The 12,773-nt window shown below is 44.4% G+C and overlaps 2 protein-coding genes across 2 annotated transcripts in view; one reads left to right on the forward strand and one right to left on the reverse strand.

Annotated features, from left to right (window-relative positions):
* Positions 1-2,839, forward strand: part of gsg1l (gsg1-like) — an 11,309-nt gene extending 8,470 nt beyond the window's left edge. Inside the window, exon 4 of the mRNA XM_080487436.1 lies at positions 1,256-2,839. Within this exon, the coding sequence (XP_080343562.1) occupies positions 1,256-1,598 (343 nt within the window). The 3' untranslated portion in view covers positions 1,599-2,839. The remainder of the gene's footprint in view (positions 1-1,255) is intronic.
* Positions 2,840-7,788: 4,949 nt separating this feature from the next.
* On the reverse strand, positions 7,789-9,941 carry hoatz (HOATZ cilia and flagella associated protein; the record flags this gene model as incomplete). Its single annotated transcript, XM_080487188.1, has 2 exons — positions 7,789-7,815; positions 9,561-9,941. The coding sequence occupies 2 exons, from the start codon at positions 9,939-9,941 to the stop codon at positions 7,789-7,791; spliced, it is 408 nt and encodes a 135-aa protein (XP_080343314.1).
* Positions 9,942-12,773: the final 2,832 nt, after the last annotated feature.

Consider the following 12,773-nt stretch of genomic DNA (forward strand, 5'->3'; position numbering starts at 1 on the left):
TGTCGACTCAACACAGAGAGACTATAATTAAATTCAAAGACTATTTTTATAACATCTTTTTTAATCAATGATCTTTTTAGTGAATTTTCAAAGAAGAGAATGAACACGGTATAGATTTCCTTTGTGCGTTACACATCAGTATGAAGTAAAGAGCAAAACATTCCTGGTAAAAACCAAAGTAATCAGAGAACGGGACTGGTAACTAGTCCTGGAGGCAGCAGCAAAGGTACAAGGCTGTAGGACTGGATGTCAAGTTCTTCTTTCTTCCCAGTCCTAGTCTCAAACTCAAATTATAGTAAATAAGGATGATGGGTGGAAGTGGAATCAGTGGGGATTAGACAGGTATCAGATGTTAGACTTTATTAATCCCTCGGGAAACTCTGACAGGGAAATGTAAGTTCCAGCAGCTTAATAAAAGAGGAGCAGCACACAGAGGATAAGAAAGATCAGTTACAGAAAAAGGTACAAAGTAAATATAAAGTCTTAACTAACCTTAACTTAACTAAATATAGAATTGGCAAAAACAATAAGACTCCTAACAGAATATAGGAGTGAAATTGGCCGAAGGTTAAATTACTTATTACATGAACAAAGTGGCAATGATATACTGTAATACCCCCCCCCCCCCCACACACACACACACACACACACACAGGAGAGCCAGAGAAAGAGGAGAAATTAATATTTCAGCAGTATTTCCTCCAGCTTTTGCAGTTTGGAGGCTCCTGCTCAGCCAACATGGCAACCTGCTGTTTAGCTGCAGAATGACTTCTGTGGTCGTTAAATTCAGCTTTTCAAAGTAAAACTAATGACTTTCACTTTCTCAGTCAGCCGTCAGGGAACCTTTTATAGTGAAACTTTCTGCCTTAATATTTTTCCACTCATGTTATGCTGCTCTGGAGTCACGGTGCTGCATCCAGAGACGCTGCTCATGCTGCTGCTCCGGTAAGGGAGGAAAAAAACTAAAAAGAAATACAAAAAGGAAGTAAACAAAACTACATTAATTATGTTACTTTTTTTTTTAACAAATTAAACGTTTTAAATCAGTTTATTAAATTAACGCATTATTTTTGACAGCACTAATTACTACCTTTGCCAATGAAGTTGGCCGAGAAGGTTCTGTTTTTGTCTGCATGTATTTATTTATTCATTCATTCGTTGGTATGTATGTATGTATGTACGTATGTATGTATGTATGTATGTAGCAGGACGTATAAAGTAAGAGGCAGTGTTTCCTGTGTCTGTCTCCGAGCAGCATGGCGTGGGGCTCGTTCACCTGCTGCATGGCCGCCTCCGTCACCACGCTCAACTCCTACACCAAGACGGTGATCGAGTTCCGGCACAAGCGGAAGCTGTTCGAGTTGGGCCTCCGCGAGGAGCACAGCTACCTGGATCAGGAGGCCTTCCACTACTTCAGGGACCGCTCGCTGCAGTCCATCTCCAGCACTGTGGAGGTCTACCCGGGCCCCGGCGGGGCTAGAGCCGGCCTCATGGTCGGAGGACCCGGACCCGGACCCGGACCCGGACCTATGCGAGGCTCGTCCGCCTCCATACACCTGGGAGAGAACACGGACTCTCTGGGGGAGGAGCAGTGCTGAGTCCTTCTGGGGAGGGTGGGGGGGTTTGTTGGAGGCGTGGCCTCAGGAAGTCCGGTCCAGCCACTCGGTCTCCGAGGAAAGCACAAGGTTTAGTCTGAGATTCGGACCCGACGGGAGGAAAAGAAAGCGACTGGAATGTTCTGCTGAGAGCTGGACTGAGATCCTCCAGGGTCTGTGTGGCTACGTGTAGTATTCAACTGATTCATCCACGTCCTCCTCACACTGTACGACCACACAGTGACTACTACAGGCAGAAGGTGGTATTACATGAAGATCATGAATGTGAAACGAATCGCATAAGAGCAATAGTTTTCATATATTTCTATAACTCATTCTTACTTTAGCACCACGTTGGTATGCTAATGAAAAACTCTAAATGAAGCATGATGAAAGTTTTGCTCAGAGAAATAATAACTCAAGTTAAACACTCTGTTAGCTCTGTTAGCGTTTATCATGCGTATAAATGAGAGAATTGTTTATTCTCCCTGTTACTCTCGCAATTCCTTATTTTGTCACCACTGCTGCTAAATAATCTCACTAACGTGAAACTTTAGTTTGATTCAGTTAAAAGTTCAGTCACGTAAATGATTTGAAAAAACAACAAAAGTTAGCGCGCAAACAGGTAAAACAACCGAGACGCTACTGAAGCTTAAATACAGTGAAAGAAGAACAAAATGTTTGTGCTAATGCTAAAACGCTGATGCTAAAAACAGCTTAGCTCTTCAATAAGAGCTTCAATGAATAAGTTGGAACATCTCAAACTGTACAAACACAAAAGGAAACGTGAAACGGTAACGTGAAGCCGTCTGTAGCCTGTTAGCCGTTTGCTAACATCCGAAGTGTAAAAAACTAAACAAATCCAGACTAAAGTGTATTTTAATCTATATTATGTTGTTGAGTGTGAATCATTTGCATACATGTCATCTACTGATTATATGTGCGAGTAAAAAACGAGTCTCAGATATGACTGGCTGACTTAGCTCGTAGCTAACAGCGTTAAGTTTGACAGAAAGACGGCAGCTTGTAGAAAAGTAAAAGTATTTTCTTTAAAGGTAAAACTAGTGTGTGATTCGTTTGTGGAAAACAACCTGAAAATCCTCCTTCATTCAATCCGAGAAGAAGAATGTGACATGAGAGAGGAGGAGGAGAGCTGGAACTGACTCATTACTGACACCAGAGGACAAGCGGGGCATTACTTCAATCTGACATACTGTACCTTTACACTAATAAAAACTGTTTGGAAGAAAATCACGTCTTTTTGACTGGTACTTTGTCTTATTTGTCAAAATGTCATTTTGTCTTTTCACATCTGACTTTTTAAGTCTTTTTACTTTTTTTTTTATTCTTAATTTGTAACTATTATTCCTTCAGTAATATCCTACTTTTATATTTTTCCTGATTTACAATTTTCTTGCTAATTTGCAGACGTGCGATGAACCGCTCAGCTCGCTAATGAAGGGAACGATATCCTGAATCATTTGTAAAGGTAATATGATTAAACTGCAAAATATCATGAACCCCATCAGAGGTTAAGGTTGCAAAGGACAAAGTTTTATAAATATAAATGTAACCCTCTCACCATAGGCTGTACTGAGAGGAAATCCTTACAATTAAACTGATAAAGTGATTGCCCCTTTAAATAAACACTTCTAACTCAATGGAGAAAGGGACATCTCAATGTAATGTAACGTGTCTAGAGTAATGTAGCAGGAAATACAAATAATATCACAACCACAAGAAAGAAAATCAAACTCTGTATTGAACACAACAAACAACAATGATTTGAATGAGAATGAACCAATAATAAATGAGTGACAATAAAGTAGACCCTGGATTTATCAGATACTAGTCTGTCAACCAAAGTGCACTCTCGAGAGGTTTAATGTTCGTTGGCGCGCTTTTTGTTGGAGCTCATGGAGAGAAAAGATGACCTGAGGCGAGTCCTCCTGCTAATGTAGACTCCCTGTCAGCAGGCTGGCCTCCCTCATGGCAGGACGACCCCGGCTGACAGACAACTCTGACACACAGCAGGCAGCCTCCCTGTTGCCTTGCAGTTGTTCCCAGCTCTCGTGCCGACTGGAGATCCTCACGTGCGTCCTGTCCCTGTGGCTCCGGTGAGCTAAGCTAACGTGGCTAGCTTGCAACTCAGAGACAAAGACGTCCACAATTGGCTCCGTGAACAATGTGTGGTCAGTGTGACAGTGCGGGTGGATAGAAAACCTCTTTCACAAGAGTAAAGAATTAAGAAGGCCACAAACTCTGAAAAGACCTTAAACTATCTTTCTCTCCTTGTCGTGTGTCTTCTCCGGCTCCTATACCTTTTCTTTTATTTCGGCCGCGCTCACCGTATCCCTCCGCACTCCCCTTAAAACAACAAAGTAGTCCCTTCCTGGTTTGTCATCAGGAACAGATAAACAACAAATAATCTTTACCTGGTAAAAATAACATATAAAAACTACTAATAACAAATAAACTGATTTTATCAGGTTATTACCAAGGAGCTCAGAGGAGAGCGTGCTGCCGCGTCACTCCTTCAAACATTCAGACTCGATTTGTCACAACGAAGGATTCTGGGAGAAATGTCACCACTTTTAAGAGTTTTGAAAGATTTTAGATGAAATATGAAGAAAATTCTTTCCCAGAACATAAAGGAACAGAAGATATCATCTTGTTCATTTTTAATTGTTTTACTATAAAATACTAAATATGGGACTTTTAAACAGGACATTTTAAACACACACACACACACACACACACACACACACACACACACACACACACACACACACACACACACACACACACACACACACACACACACACACAAAGGGTGACAGCTTACACATCATCAGTGTGCTCAAGGACACTGACATGTGGAGATCGAACCTTCAACCTTTGGATGAAAACCTGCTGAACCCACTGAGCCACAGAAGCTTCACAAATTAAACACATGTGGTCTAATCTCCACCCTGTGTGTGTGTGTGTGTGTGTGTGTGTGTGTGTGTGTGTGTGTGTGTGTGTGTGTGTGTGTGTGTGTGTGTGTGTGTGTGTGTGTGTGTGTGTGTGTGTGTGTGTGTGTGTTATGTAATGAGATGTGGATTGTAAACAGCTGGGATTAAATTGGCTGCAGCAGTAATGATGATGATTCTGTGGTGAAATTAATCCAAAGTGCAAATTAAGTTCTCACACACCATGTGTGACCAGTGTGTGTGTGTGTGTGTGTGTGTGTGTGTGTATGTGTGTGTGTGTGTGTGTGTGTGTGTGTGTGTGTGTGTGTGTGTGTGTGTGTGTGTGTGTGTAAGGTAAGGTTTCCACTCACACACACATCGACAGGATTTGTTAGAAAAATAAAGTTAACATGTTGATAAAAACACTGAGTTGATGAATGAAGTCGAAACATTTGCAGGTTTGGAGAAACGTGTTGTTCACCTCTGACTTGATCTGAGCTGTTATATCAGAGCCGCTCGGCCTGCAGACGATGACAGCGCCCCCTGGTGGGATGGTGGAGGAGGTGCAGGGCGCTGCAGCCCCGTGGGCCTCATGGGGCTTGATGGCAGCGATGCGTCACCTCAAGGTGGAGCAGCAAGAGAACTAAAGAGCTGCTGGGACTTTCTGCTGGATGACAGACGAGGTGGAACATCGGGCAGAGGGGCAGAGGGGCAGAAGGGCAGAGGGGCAGAGGGGCAGAGGGGCAGAGGGGCAGAAGAGCAGAGGGGCAGAAGAGCAGAGGGGCAGAGGGGCAGAAGAGCAGAGGGGCAGAAGAGCAGAGGGGCAGAAGAGCAGAGGGGCAGAAGAGCAGAGGAGCAGAGGGGCAGAAGAGCAGAGGGGAAGAGGGGCAGAGGGTTTGAGAGACCAGCGGCTGACATGACGTTCTCAGATCTCAGATTATAGAGCATCTTCCTCCTCTAACATCAGATTACAGAGCATCTTCAGTATAAACACAGGCCGGCAGGAGAGGAGAGGAGAGGAGAGGAGACGAGAGGAGAGGAGAGGAGAGGAGAGGAGAGGAGAGGAGAGGAGAGGAGAGGAGAGGAGAGGAGAGGAGAGGAGAGGAGAGGAGAGGAGAGGAGTGGAGAGGAGTGGAGAGGAGAGGAGTGGAGAGGAGAGGAGAGGAGAGGAGAGGAGAGGAGAGGAGAGGAGAGGAGAGGAGAGGAGAGGAGTGGAGAGGAGTGGAGAGGAGAGGAGAGGAGAGGAGAGGAGTGGAGTGGAGAGGAGAGGAGAGGAGTGGAGAGGAGAGGAGTGGAGAGGAGAGGAGAGGAGAGGAGAGGAGAGGAGAGGAGAGGAGAGGAGAGGAGAGGAGAGGAGAGGAGAGGAGAGGAGAGGAGAGAGGAAGCTGTAATCACCTCCTTCATTCCATTGTTTGTACAAACTGCCGGAGACGTCCAGCACATGATCCAAAGACTGTTTTGGTTTTGGATTAATTCTGAGGCTTGAATCAGTTCCTGGAATGTATTCCTCTGTACTTCCTGATGAACAATCATCTCGTACTCCTGGATCTTCAAGATCTGTGTATTTCATCTAGAAAAAGAAAAGAAAAACAAAACAATATGCAAAGTAATGAGAAATAAATCAATAAACAGGAAATGATTAACTGACCAAACAGCTGGGAACTTATGAATCCAGGCATTTCATTGTCAACATTGTGAGAAATTATGTTTGTAACAGTTTAAGAATAAATAATAAATTATGCAAATTATTGTTGATTGTGATAAAATACTTGTTTGCAAAACTAATTTATTTTATTGTCATTTGGTCCTGAGCTGATCACTTCCTATGATACTTTAGGTTCGTCTGCTCTGGACTGGCGGCCGAAGGAAAACACAAGTTGACTGTTTCTGAATATCAAATTGGAGAAAATAGTCAGTTATGTGAAAACGCTGGAAACACAGCGAGTGAAAAGACAAATTCTCAAAGGGACAAACATAAATATAAACCAGGCTGCAGACAAAAGCATTCTTCTTTTTCAATGGATTTATTTTCCACCATTTCCAACCAGGATATTTATTTGTGCATGAATTTGCAAAATTATGAAAAAATTCCTAAAAGCTTCGAGCTTCTCAGTGTTGGGGTCCAACACTCCTCCACCCAGTGCCTCTTGTGCTGTGACCAGGTCCCCCACCCTTCAGTAGCCAGTAGTGATGACTGACTAATTTGTGCACATATATATATATATATATTAGTACTGTCAAAAAGAATGCCTTAATTTAATAAACTGATTTGAAACGTTTAATTTGTTAAAAAAAAAAGTAAAATAATTAATGTAGTTTTGTTTACTTCCTTTTTGTATTTCTTTTTAGTTTTTTCCTCCCTTACCGGAGCAGCAGCATGAGCAGCGTCTCTGGATGCAGCACCGTGACTCCAGAGCAGCATAACATGAGTGGAAAAATATTAAGGCAGAAAGTTTCACTATAAAAGGTTCCCTGACGGCTGACTGAGAAAGTGAAAGTCATTAGTTTTACTTTGAAAAGCTGAATTTAACGACCACAGAAGTCATTCTGCAGCTAAACAGCAGGTTGCCATGTTGGCTGACCAGGAGCCTCCAAACTGCAAAAGCTGGAGGAAATACTGCTGAAATATTAATTTCTCCTCTTTCTCTGGCTCTCCTGTGTGTGTGTGTGTGTGTGTGTGTGTGTGTGTGTGTGTGTGTGTGTGTGTGTGTGTGTGTGTGTGTGTGTGTGTGTGTGTGTGTGTGTGTGTGTGTGTGTGTGTGTGTGTGTGTGTGCAGCTGCACTGTAAACTTTATATACTCCTTTGGTCTTCTTCTGAAGTTTCCAGTTCTCTGGAGTTAAATGAAGAATTCGCTCCTGATGTCACCAGAGGGGAACGTCGCTCTGCCGAGCGTCTCTCTTCAGGAGCTCCGCTCACACTCACAGAGACGCTCACCAGAGGGGAACGTCGCTCTGCCGAGCGTCTCTCTTCAGGAGCTCCGCTCACACTCACAGAGACGCTCACCAGAGGGGAACGTCGCTCTGCCGAGCGCTTCTCTTCAGGAGCTCCGCTCACACTCACACTTACTGCAGGACAGTTTTTATTACAGCTTCAGCAGAGCTACAGGAGCTTCACTGTGATGCTGGAGGGACAGTTCAAACTGATGCAACTTAAAATAACATCAGATTACAGAGCATCTTCCTCCTGTAACATCAGATTATAGAGCATCTTCAGTGTGTCTGTGTTTATTCAGTACCAAGACTCACACCAGGGCAGAACCCCCGGAGACCTGCTGGTAAACGTGGACAGAGTATCAGAACCCCCCATAAGTCCATGAATGAGCCGTTGTCGCCCTCTTGTGGTGATTCCTCATCATCACAGCCAGCAGAACTTGAAGCCTGGACCAGAGACGTCAGAGCTCTGAGTCACACTTCATGTTCAGGTTTTTGTTGTTTCTTCACGTCTCTGTTGTTTCCTGTGATTGTCGTTATTTAGAATTTCTACTTTTATTTGTATCGTTTCATTGTTTTGTTGTTCTTTTTGTTTGTTTTGCGTCTCTTGTGGTTTCTTGTTTGTATTTCGGATGTTTTTTGTGTCTGTTGACTGAAGTTTGATTCTCTTTGTGATTGTTGTGAATGTCTCGATTGATGTTTTGTCATTTCTTTGTTGTTTATTGTCTTTTTTTATGTTGTTTTGAGGTTTTTGGACGTTTTTTGTTTTGAGTCTTTATTTTCTCTTTGTTGTTGTGTCGTATCTCTGTAGTTTTTTGTGTGCATCCTTTGTAGTTTTGTTTGTTTTGAGTCTTTTTGTGGTTTTTGTATCCGTCTCTGCTCATTTTGTTTGTTGTTGTTGTTGTCTCTTCCTCGTTGTTTTTGCCTGTAAGCCTCGTGTTGTTTCAGGGTGTTTTCAGTCCTGATGATGAGTTTTCCACCCGTCAGTAAAGCCCTGGGGAGTACCAGAGGGTGCTGGAGGGAGATTTTTAGGACAGAGGATCCCGTCTAAAGCCACTTTAGGGTGAATTACACACATAATCAGGGTTAAGGAGCGTTTCTGGAGCAGGGGGCTTCAGTGTGCTCCGGCTGCTTTGAAAACTTTAACCAAATTAGCTAAAGTCAACAGTCAGCAGTCTGCTCTTATCCTATTATGGTTGGGCCTTCTCCCCTGGACATTTGGAATCCGGCTTCACTTCACCTTACATGATGCTGTGTGAAACCGACTGCTGCTAAAGTTGGGAACAGTCCAACATAACTCAGTTTTACATGAAGAACTCCTCTCGTAGCTCATCTAATTACGAGCCGGGACACGCTGAGATGTTTCTTTAACTCCATACAGAGACGCTGTGCAGCAGTGTGAAAGGAGAGACAACAGAAGGAAAAGCATTTTCACTTTTTAATCAAGGAGCTGCTGTGTTAACGCCGCAAAGGAGAGTGAACCTGCAGGCCGACACTTGATGGAAACAGTTCTGTTCGTTATTGTGACCCGACACTGAATTTTCTTTTCCTGATGTGTTTAATCATAGAATATCTACCATCCATCCCACAAACATGTGAGAGAAATCAAACATTTTATGTTTCCAAGCTCTCTAATGACGTCTTCCTTTTGGTCCTGAATATACATCTGGGTGCTGGAGTGCATCGTCATTCTAGATAGAAAGATTTTTCTTTATTAGTCTTACGATGGGGACATTTGCCTCCTTCCAGCAGCCAGTGGACAGTAGTAGAAGAATACAAAAAGAAAAGAATACAAACTATAAAGATGTAAAACGATACCAGTATATATTTGTTTTGAAACACATTTTCCATAGTAATTAATGTTTGATATCTCTGAGTATATAACAGCCTCCCTCTCATCGAGCTAGGGTTTAGCAGGAGTTTCATACAGTATTTTGTTTGTAATCTTGTGTTTCTAATAATTTACTAATAGTGATAATGTGCAGATTTACTGCAGCTGTCTGACCATCTCCTCTTCATCCTCCCCCTCTTCATCCTCCTCCTCTTCATCCTCCTCCTCCTCCTCCTTCCTCCTCGCTCTCACGGCTTCTCTCGGCTGCTCCTTCCGGATCCTCCGCTCCCTCTGCCTCCTGAGCAGAGCCAGGATCTCCTTCCTCTGGTCGGCCATGGCCTCGTACCTCCTCCGCTCCTCCTGCAGCTCCAGAGGAGTCACCGGGGCCGGAGGCGGCCTGCGCTCCGCGGCTGCAGCGCCGCCGCCGCCGCCGCCGCCGCGGAGCGCGGGCCGAGACACCGGCAGTCTCTGGTGGATGTCCGCCGACACCAGGCGGGACTCGAGCGGAGGCAGCAGCGACATGGAGCTCCAGAACTGGCGGGCGTGGGACACGTCCTCCGGGGAGGAGCCCTGGAACACGGTGAAGAAGTGCTGGAGGTCCCGGGGGGAGTCCGGAGGCTCCGGGGCTGACATCAGCAGCTCTCCAACGGGTCACACCTGCCAAAGTGTGGACAACTTAATAAAGGTCAAATGACATCATTTAGAGGGGAAAAGTCTGGGAAAAGACTTTACTTTAGGAAATAAAACCAAACACTCGGAGCGGACTGCTCAGTTTACTCCGGTCACCATGGAAACGACGCAAACCGGTCAGCGTGGTGACGTCATACATTCAGCGTCTCGTTCACGAGACACTGAAGTGAGAGTAATTAGATTCCTGTGTACGAAAAACACTTTTAAAATTATGTAAATGCGAATATTTTCCCCTTCAGCCAGTTCACATCCCGACAACATTTAAAAATGTTTTTTAATTAGTTCTGTGTTCCGTCCATGAGTCATACAACATAATTAAATATAAATAATATCCACAAAATTTCGAAATATTAAAACGTTTTATTTCCTATTTTAACCAGATTCCAAAATGACGACTTATTTAAATGCTTAAACTCTTTTTAGGGTTTATGTAACGAGAGCTTATTTTATTTCTCTCATTTCCTTGTGATTTGCATTTTGTCTGAATGCTGCTATATACATTTATTTTACCGTTTTAACAGTGTGTTTAAAAATACTTTGGTAAAAGTACTGATTACAGTTCTTTACTCAAGTAAAAGTAAAAAAAAAAAAGGTTCTGACACGTTATCAGGTACAAGAAAGCACTTTTAAAGGATCTTAAACACACACACTCAACACACACCTAACACACACTCAACACGTTGTCATTGAGTCATTAATCATGTAATCAGATTACTTTTGCAGCCTCAGATTGTATAGCTGCTCTGATTCTTCCACTTTAACTCCGAATCAAATAAATATTAAACAAATTTTAAAAATCTACTCTTAGTTACTCAGAGTACTCTCGGCTCCCTCATCGAGACCATGTTTGGCGCTGAGGGGGCGGAGCTAACCTGCTGAGCCTCATCTGATTGGACAGGCTTAGCTTTGATTGGGTGGGGCTAAGTCACCAGGGCTCCTCTGATTGGATATTTGGTTCAGTGTGGGCGGGGCCAATTCGCTGGAGCTCCTCCCACAGGTGGAGCGGCAGGTTGAAATACCACGCTGGAGGAAGGACGCATCATCTTCATCATCCTTCATCCACCTGCCATGAGTCCTGCTGCTCTGCACGGTGAGTTTTGCTCCGCTGCTTCAACCTGTTAGTGAGAGGAGGACGAGCTCCTTCCCTTCATGTCGGGAGTGAGGGATGCAGGCGGAGGAGTGCTGCAGGGGGTCATGTGGCTGTTTGCCTCATTCAAAGTGAAGTGACCCCTGCAGACCGGGGCAGTGACCTGAGCCACACATGGACCCACCAGCGCCTGTGACCCACCAGCGTTTTGGTGTAAACGGTAAGCTTGGCTGGACACCTGAGAGCCGCCACCTTATAAGGTAGTCAGCCCGTCAGTCCCCAGCATCCCTCCTGGGGCTCCTGAAGCCTGAGGAGCATCGGGGGCTTGGCCAAACATGGGCATTCCAGCATGGCAGCTCCCCGCTTTGCTGCTCCTCGTCCTCCTGCTGCTCCTCGTCCTCCTGCTGCTCCTCTGCTCCTGCTGCCTCCTGCTCAGCCGCAGGTGGAAGTCCAGCGCTGACCTGCAGGACCGCGCTCACGCCGGCAGAAGGGAGTGAGTAGCACCATGCAGACTGCAGCGTTTTACCAGCGGCAAGCAGAGGAAGGGCGCTCTGGGGCTGCTCTGGAGCGGCTCTGGGGCTGCTCTGTGGCTGCTCTGGAGCGGCTCTGGAGCTGCTCTGGGGCTGCTCTGGGGCTGAAGGGAGAAGACGTAGAAGAGCCGTGCAGGACCAGACCCAGACTGACTCTCATCACCTTGCTCTCCATCTGAGGAGTGAAGAGTGAGAACCTCCTCCGGGGTTTAGACCTGTTTGCTCTCCAGCCGGAATCTCAGTTGTTGTCGAGATAAAACCGGAATTCAAATCAGTTGAATGTTGTCATGCAGAGTCGCTGCATCGGCACTGAAGATGCAGCAGGTTTTCTCCACATGTGTGTGTGTGAGAGAGTTGAGAAGCATGAAGAGCTTCAGACCTTTTAGATTCAGGACGTCTGTGTTTTACACGCTGAGCTCAGTTTTCCTGTTGTTGGTGCTGCTGAGGCTCCTCACGCTTTATGGAGAAACCCGGTGATGGTATAAAGACATTAGAGGAGATTTCTGAGTTTCCAGTAAAAAGAAAAGAATGCAGGATAAATACAAATGTAAAAAAAAGCATCAGGTGGAGACGTGGAACCACCAAATGACCCGAGAGACACGGAGGAGAGAAACTAAGTTAAAGGAAATGATCTCCATGTGACGCATCAGAGAAAGACGAAGACTGAGCATGATGATGATGATGATGATGATGATGATGATGATGATGATGGAGAAGACGACAGAGGAACACACTTTAATGCTAAAGGGACAAAAACACATTAAAGAAATATCACAATAATCAACACAAGACAAAAAAAAACAATGATCCTATAAAGATGTAAGATAAATGCAAAATGCAGCAAAAAGGATTTGGAAAGAAAAAAGATTCATAAGAGAAGCAGAAGTTGTAAACAACGTTTGGGTTGTTTCATTAGAAACGTCCAATAAACACGAGAATCCAAAACACAAAGAAGCAAAACCATGAAAACAAAAGAGCTGAAAAAATCTCAGAGACGAACTTTAAAGCTTCAGAGACAAAATAAAGAGTCAAAGTACAGAAAGTTAGAAAAGTAGAATTAAAGTCAAAACGAGACAAAGACTGAAGACGTCGTCCAGGAGGTCCCAAAGTCTGCAGAACAAACTGAAACTAACTTTGTTCCTCAAACAAAACGAGACA

The sequence above is a fragment of the Lipophrys pholis genome (assembly GCF_963383615.2).
Source record: "Lipophrys pholis genome assembly, chromosome: 19".
In the NCBI taxonomy this organism is placed as follows: Eukaryota; Metazoa; Chordata; class Actinopteri; order Blenniiformes; family Blenniidae; genus Lipophrys; species Lipophrys pholis.